An 18,168-nucleotide genomic window follows, 5' to 3' on the forward strand; every position below is an offset into this window, starting at 1 on the left:
GATTCATGTGCATGTGCTCAGTGTTCATGTATGAATACTCACCTTTCAGAGTTGATTAATTTCTGATCTGTTTATGTTTGTTAATTGTAATAAGATGACCAACTGCTTATTGAATGCCACTGTATGTATGATCAGTGTGCTGAAAGACTTGTGGGAAAATGATACTTGCTCTGTACTAGCACGTTCAGGTGTTTGTGAAACCTCCTCATTTAGTTTCTATAACCCTTTGAGATTGTTTTTTATTGTCCTTTTCCATAGAGTTGGAAACTGATACTGAGACAGGTTGAGTGGTTTAACTTTGGAAAGCTAGTAAATGACAAAGCAAGGGTTTGAACACAAGCCCACTGACATTCACTCTGCTACTCAGAAGTTAAATCTTCTGCCCTCTGACTTGCCTGTCAAGTTGTCAAGTTGATGTTATGAGTATAGATAGAAGGTCAATTTCTTTTTGTCAGTGAATTTTTTATGAACACGACACAGACACATCAGTGTTTTTCAAATTAAATACAATGGTGGATGAAAATAATAGTGGTATATTTGGTCTACGTGCTTTTCAATGTTTCATGAGAAATAGATATTAATATAATGAACCTAAAACAGTGTTCTTATAGAAAAAATTCAAAAGCCTTCTGTTATGTATGCTTATAGTAAATCACACCCTCTCTCCTGTTTTATGAAATACCTGTTACCACTATTGTTAGTGGGATTTACCTGAAAATGTTTTCTTGGAGTAGGGGTTCTCAGACTTTAATTTCTATTTACCAAATAAAAATTTGATATTCAATGGGGTTGATACTTGCAATTAATTCTAAGAAAGCTCACAGAGAATATATATTATATCAATTCTTTGTTTTTTATCATATAAGCTACACTGAATTATGATTTGATATCTTCTTAAAATTCTATGCTGGCTTTAATCTAAATCTAGTTCAAGTGTGGGCCTCTTAATTCTGCATGAGGAGGGGGCAGGCATCAGCACAGATTGCCTGCAATTGACGACTTACCCAGTATGACTTAACAGGCAGATGAACTAAGAGCAACTTGATACGTCTCTTCATATGTATTGAACTTTTGTCAGCCTTTGATTTCATGAATGGAAGGGTCTGAGGCCTGTTACCTTATGATCTAACACAGAGCCAAATATGGAAATGCTCTTCCAGAGCTTTTATTGTTAAGATCAGGGCTGTTTAATCACCCTGACTTGAGTTTCAATTCCAACTGCACCACTGACTAGTTACATAACCTTTGGTAAGTGACTGTACATGGGACTAATAATGTCTTCTTCAAAATGCTGTAGGAAAGATTCATAGGATTTCTGCACATAAAGCACTGAGCGCAGTGCCGGGCCTGTGGAAAGGGCTTGGTGGATAAGTGTTAGTTGTCCTCTTTCTCCTTCTCTTATTCCACCAAGAGAATATGACTGGGCACCAAAAGAACTTTAGGTCAGCCCTTTCCCTATTTACACCTGAACAATTTGGTATACTCTTAAATATACGTTGACACATGTCTTCCTACAATGGAAAAGAGAAAGGCAAATATCTTCCTCCAGTCCTCTGCAAGAACAGAATAGAATAATATATTTTTTACTTTCTGGTATAATCAGGAATAAAACTCGGAGATCTTGGTGGTCAGTATACACCAGCATTATGTTTGTACCACCATTCTTTCAACACAGACCAAACCAGCTTTTCTCAAACTGAGATCCCTGGACCTGCATCAAAATCACCTAAGACACTTGTAAAAGAAAGAAAGAAAGAGAGAAAGAGAGAGAGAGAGAGAGAGAAAGAAAGAAAGAAAGAAAGAAAAGGAAAGAGAGGAGAGAGAAAGAAAGAAAGAGAAAGGAAAGAGAGGAGAGAGAAGAAGAAAGAAAGAAAGAAAGAAAGAAAGAAAGAAAGAAAGAAGAAAGAAAGAAAGAAGGAAGGAAGAAGGGAGGGAGGGAAGGAGGGAGGGAGGGAGGGAAGGAAGGAAGGAAGGAAGGAAGGAAGGAAGGAAGGAAGGAAGGAAGGAAGGAAGGAAACCAAGCAAGCCCTATAACCCCAGACCTACTGAACAGAATCTTTAGGGCTGAGACCTTGGAATATAGATTTAAAACAAGCCACTCTGGTTATTCTTCTGTATAAGAACATTTAGAAATAGTGGCATACTCCCTGTCTCACCGCCTTGCCTTTGCTTAAGTGATTTCCTTGTTTGGAGTAGTCTTTCCTCCTGTGTAGAATTCTTACACATTTTTTTTTTTTTTTTTTTTTTTTTTAAATCAAGAGATACCTCTTTCTAAAAGCCTTCCTGGATTCTCCCAAATTGAAGTTCATTTCGTATCTTCTTTGTTGCGGGTATCACAGTCTATCTTGTAGAGTTTTGCTCGTTTCCCAACAAGCAGTAAGCTCCTGGAGGGCAGTGATTACCAGTTATCCTAATAACTATCCTCAGTACCTGACAAAATACTTTGTGTATAATGGGCACTAAAAGAATATTTGTTGAATCTGGAGAGATCCTCTAATTACTTTTTTCCGGTAAACCGTGTTGTTCTGACTTCCCCAGAAGAGCACAGATTCCTTCATGGTACACATGATCAAGTTCAGGGTGATAGAGGACAGTACTAATAAACATGACTAGCCTGAGTTCCTACTGCATCAGAATAGGGATGGTGTGTTTGTGTGTGGTTGTGGGGAGCTGCTTTGCTATCCCAGTTTCTTCCTCATCCTCTCTTTTGGATATCCTCTGTAAGGCCAGTTGAACAAATTTCCCAAAGTCCCAGTTAAATCCACAGCAGTTAAGAGAAGAAAATGCTGCAGTTGTATTCTGGGTTGGTTTACTTTCAGAAAACAGATTTGATCATCTCACTAAAGAAACAGCTTGCATAACACGATCCTGTTTGTCCCTTGGGACTCCAAGATAGAATTACATGCATCTTCATGTGAGGAACAAAGCTGTGGACGTGAACTCCATTTTCCAGGGAGGGAGTTCCTCCAAAGCTGCACTGCCCCTGTCGCTGACATTTTAGACACTTTTGTGGTTTTAGATGGCTTTTAATCCCCAGCCTCGCTTCTCCATCGGCTAGTCTACTGGATCAGGCATTGCCCAGACTGTTGGCCATATGACATCATGCACACATGGGCTCTCTCCAGTTTTCTTATATGCTGGAGGGTGATAAAGAAAAGGTGTTAGAGGCACCTGGAGGGTCTAAGTAGTGGGGACTTAGAAAGGGATATAATAACTGAGGGTGAAAGCACGTTTTGGGAGTTTCTCCAAATATTAAATCACTGCTCCTTAAAAGTATTACATTGATTATTTGGCCTCAGGCAACAAGGTTACACTGAGAATATCATTGATTTGGCAGGTGAAATCAGATTTTCAGTGGGTAGGTTAGGATTCATGAAAGCAATAGTGCTTATGAAGGTGTGGTGGAAGAGACGGGATCGCTGTCACAGAGGGAGACTCCTTACACATTTAAGGAGACTCATCATTTCAGTGTTTTTGCCTTTAGCCTTCTAATAGCTGGAGAAGTAATGTAATAAGAACTCCAGATGGCCACAATTTGTCACCTAATGAAAACATAGAATTCATAAATGAGCAGATCAGAAAATTTTAAAGTTAGGCAGAGGAAGATTTCTCCGTTCGCTGTACCTCTCCACAGCATATGCAGGGTTATAAAATGACCAGAGAGAAAGAGAAGAGGTCGTTGAATTTGGTGACAGGAGCTGACTGCCTCCAAGAGCAAATTTGGTGAAAATTCATGGGGAATGGGATGAGGGTAGTCAAGTGGAAATGGGGGATGGAGGTAGTACGTATCAGTCATTCCTTGAGGAACTGGCTTGAAAAGTAAAGAAAATGGTAATTCTAGCAGCTGGATAAAAACAGAGGGTACAATTCCAGTACCCAAAGAATTCCCTTGTGCTGACCCTTTGTAGTCAGACCCTCCCTCCACCCCTAAACCCTGGCAACCTCCCTATAGGTTTTTTTTCCTCAGAATGTCCTATAAATTGAATCACACAGCATGTAAATGACTAGCTTCTTTCACTTAGCATGATGCCTATGTCATTTTAAGAAATATTTTCAAATGTAAAGAAGTTCCCAACCCTAAAACAAACAAACAAAACAGGTAGGGGCCTGAGAAAATTAATGTAGGGAACATGAGTTAGGAACATAAAGATTTGTAAGTTTTTTTATTTCTGAGACAGAGAGAGACAGAGCATGAGTGGGGGAGGGGCATAGAGAGAGGGAGACACAGAATCAGAAACAGGCTCCAGGCTCTGAGCTGTCACCACAGAGCCTGATGCGGGGCTCGAACCCACAAACTGTGATATCATGACCTGAGCCGAAGTCGGTTGCTCAACCGATTGAGCCACCTAGGCGCCCCAGGAACATACGGATTTGTAAACAGACATTTATCTCATGAAGACTGTTTCAGTTCTCTCAAAAATTAGGTGAGCTGATAGTGTTGAATGAGTGGTGGAAAGGATGGAGCGCAGGGCAGTGGTGACCTACACCCAGTGTATGTTTTGTTTTATCAAACCAGCCTTTTTTTCCTTCTCCCATATCCCCCACCTCCTCTGGGGAGCGCGAGTGGGGGCAGAAATACACAGTCACCTACACACATCCACCTACGTAAATCCATGTGCCTCCATTTTCACGGCATAAGCATTTCATTTATACAGAGGTCATCGGTGCATATCATATTCAACTTCAGACTTAGTTGAGGGCTGTGAGATGGCATGTGGTGATACCAGGACTTGTAATCCAGATCCATACACTTCGTTTCTCAGTCCAAGGTTTATTTTGCAAGACTTTCCTTTCTAAATTTTATATCGTTTTCCTTTCAGTTAATAGGAATTTAAAAATTAAGAATTAAAAATTATAGAATGTAAAAAAATTGAACTTTTGATATCTAGCAATGGAATTTTATGTAAAATGTTAGTATGTAAAATATTAGTAATCATATCTGTACATAATATCTATACTTTGTTTTTTGGTAGTGTTGATTTATTTTGCAAATTAAGTTATCTTATTTTAAAGGTGCTTGCTAATATCATACTCACTGATTCCTCTGAATACTTTTCCTCTTTCATTAGGAATTGACTGGCTTTTGTTTTCCTTGTTTTTTTTTTTCTTCCCATAGTTGTGATAATCAATGCATAGATAATATTATTTCCCACAAAAAGAGAATAGCAGGTGGGGTTTTTTTGGGACATTTATCACATTTATCAATTATTACCTTCACCTAACTATTTTTCACCCATGATAATTAATGCATTCATGTCCTCATATACGTTGACCACATATTCTGCTGATGACATAATTTATAGGGAGATGTAAGGAGTTGTTACCATATACCAGCCGTCTTCAGAGGAGAGTGAAGCATTCTATTGCAGGTTACTCTTGGTGCTAGCAGTGAGGTTATTAGAGATCCAGCGTATAACTCTTCTGCCATAAAGAGATTTTTATTGTATCTTGCATTTGTCTGGAGGGCAGTTACCTGATACTTCTCATATATCTAGAAGTCAGAATATAAGCCCTCAGAGTGGTCAAAATTTGCTAAAAGTAAATATGATAAACCTTGTGCCGACTCCCCATGACAGGTACTTTACATACATTGCCCTGTTTAATCCCCATATTAATCTTACATGGTTCTCATTACTGTCACATTTTACAGAAGAGGCAGTTGAAGGTTTAGACATCTAGAACTGGGGTTTCAACTTGGGTTTGTGTGCCCCTCAGGATCCTCATTCTGAGTCCTTTATTCCCATATTCAGGCATTCAATATTTTTTTTAGTACCAGTGTTTTTTCAGTACCTACTTTTGACAAGCACCAGGTATCTGGGATTAAAGACAAATATACAGAGTCCTAAGGAATTCCTTTATCTGTTTTTTGTTTTGTTTTGTTTTTGGTTTTGTTTTGTTTTGTTTTTTTGGCTACAGTGAATAAGAAACAGACTAGAAAAGATGTAAGTCTTGAGGACAGAGACCCAGTGTATCTCATCTACTGACGCATCCACAGGGCAGCACGTAGTTGGAGCTCAGTAAATACATGTTGAACAAATGAATGACATTATTGAGAAGTAATAGCTAACTAGGAGAGAAAATGAAGTACAGAAAGGATATGAAAACCAAACAGCAGAACTGTCTTGGACCATTTAGTGTTTGAATAAGCAATTGCATACCTCAGTGGCCCCATGGAGTATGAGGAGCCTTCAGTGTGCTGACTCATGTCCAGAATGATGGCATGGGGCCACTAAGTGACTCAGGTGATCTGGGCTCTCTGCAACAGGGAGAAAGTCACCCATGAACGTGACACCCTGCTCAAAAAGCAAGGAAGTATACAAAACATTTTAGAAAAGTTTTCATAAAAACTGGCTCTTGACCCCTTAAATACTAAACTTCAGTTTTGGGGAAGAATCACACAGGTGGAGGAGCTCTTTCCCTAATGATATTGAATAAAGGGGTATTTATAATATAATTTGTTTTCTTTCCCTGATAAATTATAACATTAAATTTTCATACCAAATGAAATCTTTAATAATTCAAGTTACATTCTTTGGAAGTTACCTTATGAAGTCCTATATATAATACATAGCATATAAAAATCTATAATACTGTAACAAGTGAATAGATTGCATAAATAAGAAAATTTTGATTAATATCATTTTAAAGAATTATGACATGTTGAAATAATTCATATTTGGAGTATCATTTAGTATATGTAAGGACAAAAGTGGGGAAATTAGGAAACTCTTGAAATGATTTCAGTTTCATCATTCAGCAGCATCGATGCGCTACTTTCTTGGTCCAAGAATGTCTATTAACAGTGATGTTTTGCCTTACAGCTTTTCTGGGAGAAGAGGCTACAAGGACTTAGTGCATCAGATGTAACAGAACAAATTATAAAAACCATGGAACTACCTAAAGGTCTTCAAGGTATTATCCAAATTCAGTTGAGCAGTACCTACTATGTGCCAGGCTCTGTGTTAGATGCTGTGGGAGTCAGAAATGATTGAGACAGGGTCTTTACTTTGGGGGATTGTGTGCCTTTCTGGATGATGTCCCTCTTGTGTTGGTGTAAACCCAGGGAGAATGTACTTGAAGAGCTTGTACAGTGTTGCAGGGATGTTTCCGATTTTTTTCTGTGTAAGAATTTTGGCTTTAGGTTCACCGTATAAATCGACCCATGTGCTGCTTTTAGAACCAAATGCAGCCGAGTGGCAGAATTTCTCAAGCTTCCTGCTCAAAGCAGCATCTGGCTTCAATGCTTGCTCTTTCACTCTTCCTCTTAACAGAAGAACAGCTAATAACTCTTCTGTCTCTCCCTGCACAGACTGCTGCTGCATGTAGTGGGAACTGAGGCACTTTGGCCCAGTAACAGCAGCAAGTGGGGTCTGCGGGGTATAGAAATCAGTTAACTAGTGTGCCTGTCATATCCCATGTTAATTCCATTCCAGAGGAGCGTTATTTTTCAAGTATTAGAACTTCAGCTTCCAAATGTTGATCTAGTGTGGGTTGCTCAAAAATTGTCATAATTCATGGCTAGAACATTATCGCATCCCTCTCTTTTCTTGGAAATTATTGCTTTCACTGGTTTCATAAGTTTAGGACTCTAAGCAGTGCATTTAAATGCGGTCCTGGTGCCAGTCATGGTGTAGGTAGTGTAGGTAGTCACGGTGTGCAATTATTAATTGGTTAATATTAATTGGTTATTATTGGTTATTATTAATTGGTTAACTTGGATATTTTGTTAGGTATTTGAAAAGGATGTGAGAGCTGCAGGTACAGCATGCTTGCGTTGGCTTTAAGTCCCAAACAAAAGAAAAGTGTTGAGATATTGCCAGAAATTAATATTGAAACCTACAGGAGTAACTATTGTAGGACTCGAGGGATGCATTAATAGGGAAACTCAAATATGATGTGACTTTAGAAGGGATTTAGATCATTAAAATAATTGACCCTGCTTGAAGAAACGTAGCCAACTTTAAACAGTTTAGTACCTTGGAGAATGTATTTTGAAGTTGTGTTAAAGTTTTATTAAAATGCTCGACCATTTTGTTACTTTTTTTTTTTTGGAATGTTAATTCTCTGGTATATGATAACTGTTCAGTAGATACGATATCATCCTTTTAAATATATGATCCCAAACAAGCATAAAAATGTCAGTTGTTTTAGGTTATGTAAGATTTGCTTAGCACATGTGGAAGTCCCTTTAACCAGTATGTATTTCTGATCGCAGGAGTTGGTCCAGGTAGTAATGACGAGACCCTTTTATCTGCTGTTGCCAGCGCTTTGCACACAAGCTCTGCGCCAATCACAGGGCAGGTCTCCCCTGCTGTGGAAAAGAACCCCGCTGTTTGGCTGAACACATCTCAACCCCTCTGCAAGGCTTTCATTGTCACAGATGAAGACATTAGGTAAGGCAGTTATAATATAACTCCTATTTGATAAACTTTATACTGCCTCCTAGTTTCCGTGGCACATCTGGTTAAGTGATGACGAATCGATCAGAAAGTTACACTTTTTTTTTTTTTTAAATAACTCTTTTGTGGGGGCGCCTGGGTGGCGCAGTCGGTTAAGCGTCCGACTTCAGCCAGGTCACGATCTCGCGGTCCCTGAGTTCGAGCCCCGCGTCAGGCTCTGGGCTGATGGCTCAGAGCCTGGAGCCTGTTTCCGATTCTGTGTCTCCCTCTCTCTCTGCCCCTCCCCCGTTCATGCTCTGTCTCTCTCTGTCCCAAAAATAAATAAACGTTGAAAAAAAAAAAATTAAAAAAAAAAATAACTCTTTTGTGAAACTAATGGAAGGGGATATAGGACATTTAAAACAAATACATGCTTGAAAAAAGCTGGAAGTATCACGGTCATGTCTGAAGGACACATCAGTTGTACTCTCTACACATTGTTACTGCAGTGTCTTTTGCATTTTGGGGTTCTGCCTTTCTGCTGTAAAGAACCCCTTTCATTCAGTGATGCCTTTTGTGATTGCTTTTTGCATTGGTTTGTCTGCAAACCAGTGTCTTCTTTAAAACAAATTGTAACTATGCTGCTTTAAGCTGACTTGTGCTTTCAAAGGTCAGTTTGCTTATCTTGATTCTGTTTACTCTCTTAGGCTTAGTTTAGAGATTTATTCATTTCTGCTTCATCTTGTTTCAGGTAAAGATTTAAGGTGGCCACACACACACACACACACACACACACACACACACACACACACAAGCTCGGTGAGAAGCAAATGGCAAATATCAAGCAAAGGGTAAAGCATAAAGTGGTAAAACAGAGCCTGGGGTAAGGAGAGGACACGAGCTTCATTTCTTAACCTCTTTTACTCCAGGACTGTTCCACAAGTTAGTTTTTAGCAGCAAATAGTGAAAAGAAAATGTACAATTCAGATTGATAATGCCCAGAATGTATGAGCAAACCATTGCTCAAAAGAAGCAAACTATTCCAGATATTCAGAGCAGAAAGAAATTGTTATATGGGATTTATGAACTGGAATATCATTGCCTTATAATGAGATTGTAGTGCACTGTATTTTCTTTAAAAATAGGACAATGCATATCTTTCACCATTTCTATCCTCTGAATGTTAAATCAGAAAGTTTTATTAGAGTATTATTCCTAGACAAAACCAGCAGATGGCAGTTTTGAATCATAGAATTTAAAATGTTTATATTTGTATTTTTTTTCTAAATCCATGAAAAGGTGGCATGAAAATGTTTTTAAATGCGTGCGTCTACCTAGGTTTGTAATTGTAAAGCACTTGCTAGGTTTTAAAGTAGTTCCTTTTGCAAAGATGTAAAAGATGTAAAATGACTCAAAGTTGCATTCACATGCATTGATTGCATGGAATTTAATTGATCAGCTTTATTTTTTTTTTTAATTTTTTTTAACATTTATTTATTTTTGAGACAGAGAGAGACAGAGCATGAACAGGGGAGAGTCAGAGAGAGGGAGACACAGAATCTGAAACAGGCTCCAGGCTCTGAGCTGTCAGCACAGAGCCCGACGTGGGGCTCGAACTCACGGACCGTGAGATCATGATCTGAGCCGAAGTCGGCCACTTAACCGACTGAGCCACCCAGGCAACCCTGATCAGCTTTATTTTTTAAGAAAAACAAAATGTAATTCAAGAGGAGGAAGTGACTTGCCCTTTGGATTATTCTTACCCTTGAGGAAGGAAATTACCCTGGAGACAGGTTCTTACCTGTCTTGGAATGAATACCGGGTAAATCAGTAGGGATTCTGCCAGGTCACTGTGGGCGTAGACTGAGGGCCTCTGGGTGATGTCATGGGAATGCTGATGCCTTCAACAGTAGATCTTTTGATAGTAGAGCAGACTGTCTCAAAGCCAGATCTCCATGATTTCCTTTTAGGGTAAACTTGTTTAACAAATTATCCATTTGATTTAATTGTCATAACAAATTATTATGCACACATTTCTTGTTGAATTAATACAGGTTCAAAATTATTGCAAATGGAATTATTACCCTTTCTCTAATTGTGCAGCCAATATTCTGTTTAATTGTTTTTAATGCTTTTTTTTTTTTTTTTTTGAGGGGGGTGGGGGGGCAGAGAGTGGGTGGAGACAGAAGATCTGAAGCAGGCTCCTCGCTGACAGGAATGAGCTGATATGGGGCTGGAACTCACAAACCGTGAGATCATGACCTGATCCGAAGTCAAGACACTCAACCGACTGAGCTGTCCTGGTGCCCTGCCAATATTCTGTTTATATTAGACCTTCAGTTAAAGATCTAAACCTTTGGGGCACCTGGGTGGCTCAGTCGGTTAAGCGTCCGACTTCGGCTCAGGTCATGATCTCGCAGTCCATGAGTTCGAGCCCTGCATCAGGCTCTGTGCAGACAGCTCAGAGCCTGGAGCCTGCTTCGGATTCTGTGTCTCTCCCCCTCTCTGCCCCTCCCCCGCTCATGCTCTGTCTCTCTGTCTCTGAGAAATGAATAAACCTTAAAAAAAATTTTAAAGATCTAAACATTAAGTATATATTTTTTTCAGCATATTCGATAACATTTTAATCCTTGGATGTTATTTTAATATAAGTAACAAGTCCTCACAAACTTAGCAGCCTAAAACACCACCCATTTATAGCTCACAGTTCTGTAGGCTGGAGGCCTGGGCCTGATATACAAGTCGATTCTCTGCCCAGGGTCTTTCAGGGCGGAAACCAAAGTGTCAGTTGCACTGCATTCCCTTCTAGTATCTTCTTTCAAGGTCCTGTGATTTTTGCAGAATCCATTTTCTTGTAGTTGTAGGACTGGGGCCCCTGGTGTCTTGTTGGATGTGGGGTGAGGCTATTCACAGTTCCTTGCTCTGAGGTTCCCTCCACATTTTCTCTCCCAATTTCTTTCAAAAAGGGCGCAGCCTCTTGTAAGAGTTCTTATGAGGTGAGGCCCTCTGGGATAATCTCTTTTGATTAACTCAAGGTCCCATTGATCAGTAGCCTAATCACGGAGGGACATCCCAGCCCATTCACAAGTTCTGCCTTCCCTGAAGGGGAGGGAACTGCACAGGGAGTCTCTCCAGGGGCAGGGACTGTTGCAATTCTGCCTACCACCATGGGCAGATGCAGATGCTTTATTTCAGCTTACATAAGTATGGGAAGGAACGTTCAAGACAAAAGAGAATCGATGGCAAACATTAGATTTGCTCTGTTTTCTTCCTAATGGGATTACTCTGGGACACTTGTGCAGATTCTCATACTCAGTTACTAGGAGTGAGAGATTGCCGATGAGACTGATATGCCATTTGTCATAAACCTTGAGTCAGGGAGCCCAAGGCGAGGCTGACTATGTAAGAAATAAACAATGTTTCTTCTTGACCCTGCTCCAACTACATGAAAATCTGTTCAACTCCAGTTTCTTAACATGGCAGAGGCTTACTCAGTGACAGCCTTCCTCTTTGTGAAAATTCATGTATAAAGTGGAAGCCTGTACTTTTTAACTCTTTGCGCTGTTTTTTTGACTGCAGTAAAGAGGACATCTAAAGTTTTTGTGGCTGTAGAGTTTTATGTTAGCTTCTCACTTGGGATATAGTCTCAGGAGATCAAGAAACGTGCAGGCTGGGATACAGCACAGCACATGCAGCTTTACAACTAGCTGAGGACGCAAGAGGCACGTCCTCAGGGAAGCTTCACGTGCTCTTCCAGAATGTCGCCCCACCACTTTCCCAGGTTTGAGGCAGTGCTGCACTTCGTTTTCCTCAATATCGACAGAGAAAAATCACCCCCCCCCAGCCCCCACTGTAGAGTCCTCAGTATTGCTTGTTGTGTCTCTTACTTGTCACTGAGCTGTTCCATGTCCCAGTCTACATCTGTCCTAACCACCTTTCCTCTGGCCTCAAGACGCGATCTGTCCCGCTCTCGAGTCAAGGCCAGCACCCCACTTGTGGCTCTACTTCTTTCCCTGTCTTGGGTTTCCTGAACCTCTTCCTTCCTAGGGTTCCCCCTTCTCTCTCCAGCCGTGGCCTCTTCGCTGGGTTCTGGATGTGAATTGCTACTTACCGTCTTTGCTCAGGAGAGCTGTTTTAGGAATCCCTCTCTTGCACTGTCACGGAGCTACTCTGAAATTTAGTCTGACTTCTAGACACAAAGTACATACCAGTAGACTTTCTTCCCGGGCTTTGTTTCCCACCAAATGGTTCAGAACCTCTTTTTATGACTTGGCGCTATTAACTTTCACTTTTGAGGTCCCACTGCAATCCCCAAGACACAGAGAAACTTGTGGCATGTTCTTAACCTCTCAGCTCATCTCAGTTGAGATGCTGTTCAGCTTTTCTCCTTGGTCTTGGCTTCTTTGTGATGGCCTGCTGTCAGTAGGACTGGGAACCCAGGGAAGAGCTCCGACGGGCTGGCCCCTAACAAAGACAGAATGTGGCACTCCATCGTGCCCCCATTTCCTCCATCTTCCTCTGTGCTTTGTTGAACAAATCTCTTCCCCTTCTTTATTTCCCATATAACTTTTCTTTTATCCCTGCTTTCAAGTTATTTCTAATCTCCCTTATAGCAACAGCCCCAAATCTTCACATACTTGAAAGTTTTGAAATTGAAGAAGAGGTCACTGCAATAAATCCACTCCTGCCAGGAATTCTCAGCGAGATGTGGGATACCTGCCTGTCTGAAGTTTCCTCTTTTTGGCAAGGCCCGCCTCCTGTGCAATTTGGCTTTGTGGGTGTAGGAGAAAGTTTTGCAAAGTTAAGGAGAAGGAAATGTACTGTCGGGAGTTTTCGTGATTTTGATAAACTAAACATAAACTGTAGTAGCAGCTGCATGGTTCCAGTACTTGCCAGATCATCAGTGTGATTTTACTTTTTTTTTTTTTTTTAAAGGAAACAGGAAGAGCGAGTACAACAAGTACGCAAAAAATTGGAAGAAGCACTGATGGCAGACATCTTGTCACGAGCTGCTGATACGGAAGAAATGGATATCGAAATGGACAGTGGAGATGAAGCCTAAGAATATGATCAGGTAAACTGAGAGCAGAGGGGGAGGGGCTTGCACCTGAAGATGGTTAATTTTCTTGCTTTTGCCCTTTGTGGCCTGCCTCAGCAAAGTATAGACGCTCCCCCGCAGGGGTGAGCAGGCGCCGTTCGGCCTCTTCTGTGTTTAAGAATCACCCTTTTGTCCTAATGATGTGAAGACACTCACAGCTCTGAAGCCACTTGCAAGGAGTCTAACCTCCTCTTGTAATGCCAGGTGGAAGAAAGGAGAGCGGTCGCAGGTGGTGAAGGTGGCGGTCATCCCTGCCACACTATCTTTCTGGGGTCTGTTGTTCCCCCCCTCCCTTTTTTTTTTATTTTTTATTTTTGAGAGAGAGAGGGAGAGGGAGAACGAATGCGAGCAGGGGAGGGGCAGAGACAGAGGGAAACAGACTCTGAAGCAGGCTCCAGGCTCTGAGCTGTCAGCACAGAGCTTGATGTGGGCTGGAACTCACACCACGAGATCATGACCTGAGCTGAAGTCAGATGCTTAACGAACTGAGTCAGTCACCCAGGCGCCCCTGTTGTCCGCTCTTGAAAATTAGGGCCCTAAAGTAGGTTTTCTCTAGCATAGACTTGATGCAGAGAGACTCAGAAGGACATTTTAAAGGATAATAAATAATTTACCTTACAACATACAAACTTTGACCCTGTCGTGAGCTCACATGAGTGTCATAGGTTCTGTCCTGGTGGATATATTTTCTCTTTAAGTGGCTGTGGTCCAGGCTCCAGGGGTTAATGTGGCATCTTGCTTCCCAACTGCCATCCTGCTTGGTTTCGGCAGACCTTGTCTTACTTTCTGTCCCCCATGAGCCAGTGACTTATTTATGTCTTTTGAAGCCAAAACTGAGGCATTGTGGGGAGAGAGAGAGAAAGAGAGAGAGAACAAACAGTGAGTTAGAATTCTAACTCCTAGATGTTTTTGAATCTGTCCTCCCCCATCCCTTTCAGTCTATGGACCCACACTTGGCCCCGCTTAGTCATTCTTGCTTTTGGTGCTAGTTCTGGAGACACAGTGGTGGCCACAATCACACGGTCCCTCTGCTCACGGAACGTGCCATACAGTTGTACTAACCAGACGCTCACCACATTCCATAATTACCAACTGTGATCAGTGCTACAAAGGAAAAGCAAAAGTACTGGGGGAGCTGATGGCAGGGGAGCTAATGTGGTGTGAAGGGTCAACAAAGCCTCTGTGAGGAGGTGACATTTATGTTGAGCCTCAAGGGCAAGCAGCAGTAGGCCAGAGTTCGGGATAAAAGTGTTCCCATGAAAAGAAACAGCAAGGAGAAGTCGGTGCCTTTACAGTAGGTCTGGGGAGCACTGGGAGAATGTGTGGAGGCGAATCTTATGCTGATGGGTTGTTGTTAAGGGTTTCCAGCTTTAACATTAAAGCAAATGGGAATCCACTGAAGGCTGAGGAACATGGTCAGATGTGCTTCTGTGCAAGTTCCTTTTGGCTGCCGTGTGAAAGAGAGGATTAGAGCAGGGACAGCCTGGACGCGGGGTGGCCAGTGAGGAGGCTGTTGTAGCCTGGCAGCGAGAGAGATGGTGGCTTCACAGGAATGTTGGCAGTGGGTGCAGAGAAAGAGGAAGAGCAGAGGTCCGTTTGAGATGTATTTGGAGATAGAATCAGCTTGACCAGGTGACTGATTGGAAGTGATGGGGACGACTCCAGGTTTTTCACTTGAGCCGCCGAGGGATGGCCAGAGGCCTGTTTGGTACAGGCACAGACAGGGTATTGTGTGCAGGGACGCTGAGTCAATGGTTCACACAACCTTCCCTTCCCATCAGTGCCTTTGCCGTAACCCAGGGAGCGGCTCATGCCACAGTGATACAGAAATCGTGTAATAATTATAGTGCCTCACATTATGTATTCAGTGATAGCATCTCCATTTGGTGACAGTTTCCTGAACACACAGAACCATGGGAATCCAGTTCAGTGCTATTTTAAGTCTTTTTTTTTTTCTCCCTTATTGAGGACAGGAAGACGCCATGTTGGTATTGAATCTTGTTTTCCACTCTGGCCGGGATGTGTTTTATGGGCTTTGATGAGTGTGCTTGGTCTGTGTAAGTCCTTCAGAGGAAAAGTCTGAAGTATGTTTCTTCTGTCTGAAGGCTTCAGCCATGCTGTCTCTGGAGCGCAGTGTGGGCATTGGAATGGTTGTGCCTGGATTGCATCAAAAGGGACTCTAGGAGAGCCCTCCTCTTCAGAGCCTTTTAGCATTTGTTGTTTTTCAGACTTTGTCCTGAAGACAATTTAATCAGGGGTCTACTAACTGAGGTTTCATTAGACCCTTGTTTACATCGCAGATCACTTTGCAAATGGGTATCAAGGCAGTACCCTGATTTATGTAAGCAAGCGTGGGTTTTAGGGACTAGGCACTTTGTTCATGTAAGAGCCAGCATTGGGGTCCTGGATGGCTCAGTAGGTTAAGTGTCTGACTTCAGCTCAGGTCATGATCTCGCGGTTTGTGTGTTCGGGCCCCTGTTAGGCTCTGTGCTGACCGCTCTGACACACACACTCTCTCTCTCTCTCAAAAATGAATAAGCGTTATAAGTAAATAAATGAATGAATGAATGAATGAATGCCAGCATTGCCCATTGCCTGGCACAAATGTGGTTAATGGTGGGAACAAACTAATTAATATTGAGTGATTAGAATTTTAATATATACCTAAAGTAGCCATTGTTTTGGTATGTTGGGTACAGAGAGATTCAGAGTATGGGTATCACATCCTTAACTGGGGAATGGTATTATGAGACCAGGCCATTAGACTCAAAGGTTGTGGAAGAATTAGAAGTACTTCTTAGTTCTCAGAATTAAATGTACCTAATTCACTCATTTAGTCCTCTCTGCACCTAATGTGTTTCATAAACCAGAGCACTGCCACATAATGTAATAAGGTGTTCGTAATAATCTGTAGAATAGGTAGGGCTTGGCTTGATCAAAGGGTAGGTCATGGCCGACTTCACATGGCTCGTAAGAGATGGAGCCTGTAACACGCAGTTCCGCTTGGGTCTGTCACCCACCATGCCACGGTTCTTTCTGATGTTCCTTATTAGCAAAGTGGGCCTTTATTTATTTGTTTTATTTTTATTTAAAAAGTTTTTTAATGTTTATTCATTTTTGAGAGACAGGAGAGACAGAGTGCAGGCAGGGGAGGGGCAGAGAGAGAGGGAGACACAGAATCCGAAGGAGGCTCCAGGCTCTGAGCTGTCAGCACAGAGCCTGATGTGGGGCTCGAACCCATGAACCATGAGATCATGACTTGAGCTGAAGTCGGATGCTGACTGAGCCACCCAGGTGCTCCTATTTGATATATATGTATATATATCCATAACAGGTTGAGAACTGTTAAAATTTTACAATCATAGAGGAGTCCCCAGATTATCTCAGTTTTAGGAGTGAATGCAACAAGAAGAAAACCATAAAAGCAAAGGTTTTAAAATATGTAGCTACATCTGAGATACGGGATCACATATATAAACTCTGCCATTGCACAGTACTGTTTCACCGAGGTGAAATAATAATAAAACTTCAGTGCATATCTGTCATCTGTAAATGCTCTGAAGTAAAGTAAATCAGTTAGTAGTTTTTCTAAATTTTCTCAAAATTGTTTGGATTTGGCTGTATTTAATACAGTCTTTTTTTTTAAAATTTGTATGCCCTATGATTTCTGTTTTTATATGGATTCAATTAATTATAGATAGTATTTGTGTTAGCATACAAAGCTGTACATATGACTCTTTTGAAAATAAAAGGAGTATAAAGTTATTGTTAAAGCACTTGAAACAATGAGAGGATATGTTGAACATTTTTTATGTACAAAGTGCTGTAATGAAATGTTAACAAGACTTTAAAAATGTGGTTGTACGTGAAGTTTAGCCTCTAACTACTTTTTCAAGTTCTGCTGACCTCACCTGAGAAATCATTGAATTACTTAAATTTGTTTGTTTTTCCTTACAGGTAACTTTCGACCAACGTTCCCCAAGAGCAAATTTCTAGAATTGAACAAAAGCGTTTCCACTGGGTTTTGCCTGTAAGAAAAAAAACATACCCGAGCACATACAGCTTTTTAATAGCACTAACCAATGCCTTTTTAGATGTATTTTTGATGTATATATCTATTATTCAAAAAATGATGTTTATTTTGAGTCCTAGGACTTAAAATTAGACTTTTGTAATATCAAGGAGGACGCTTAAGTTGAAGCTGAGCTTTTGATGCCAGGTGCAATCTACTGGAAATGTAGCACTTACGTGAAATATTTGTTTTCCCCCCGTTTTAATATGAACCGATCAGTAGTACCAAATAAATCTCCCAATTAAAGATTATTGTGACTTCACTGTATATAAACAGATTTTTATACTTTATTGAAAGAGGACACCTGTACATTCTTCCATCATCACTGTAAAGACAAATAAATGATTATATTCACAGACTGATTGGAATTCTTTCTGTTAAAAGAGCACACATAATAAATAGCCTCCCCCGCCCCCTTGGGATTCCTGATTTACAGTCAGCTGTGATCCCTGGGCCTTAGGTTTCAAATGGAGGTGGTAGAGAATAGTTCATGCATTTGCAATACGCCTCCGAATAGCGTGAAAACTGTGTTGCTTTCCCCTGAATTCTCAGTTGCCATCTAGCATGTGTCAGGGTTTTTTTTTTTTTTTTTTTTTTTTCTTGCCTGTGACTAGTACTTT

The 18,168-nt window shown here is 41.0% G+C and overlaps 1 protein-coding gene across 1 annotated transcript in view; it reads left to right on the forward strand.

Moving 5' to 3' along the window:
- The window catches only part of MBD2 (methyl-CpG binding domain protein 2), a 65,993-nt gene extending 48,086 nt beyond the window's left edge, over positions 1-17,907 (forward strand). The window contains exons 4-7 of the mRNA XM_030292427.1: positions 6,822-6,912; positions 8,216-8,393; positions 13,314-13,452; positions 17,434-17,907. Of these exons, the coding sequence (XP_030148287.1) occupies positions 6,822-6,912; positions 8,216-8,393; positions 13,314-13,440 (396 nt within the window). The 3' untranslated portion in view covers positions 13,441-13,452; positions 17,434-17,907. The remainder of the gene's footprint in view (positions 1-6,821; positions 6,913-8,215; positions 8,394-13,313; positions 13,453-17,433) is intronic.
- The last annotated feature ends 261 nt before the right edge of the window (positions 17,908-18,168 follow it).

The sequence above is a fragment of the Lynx canadensis genome, chromosome D3, assembly GCF_007474595.2.
Source record: "Lynx canadensis isolate LIC74 chromosome D3, mLynCan4.pri.v2, whole genome shotgun sequence".
Taxonomy (NCBI): Eukaryota; Metazoa; Chordata; class Mammalia; order Carnivora; family Felidae; genus Lynx; species Lynx canadensis.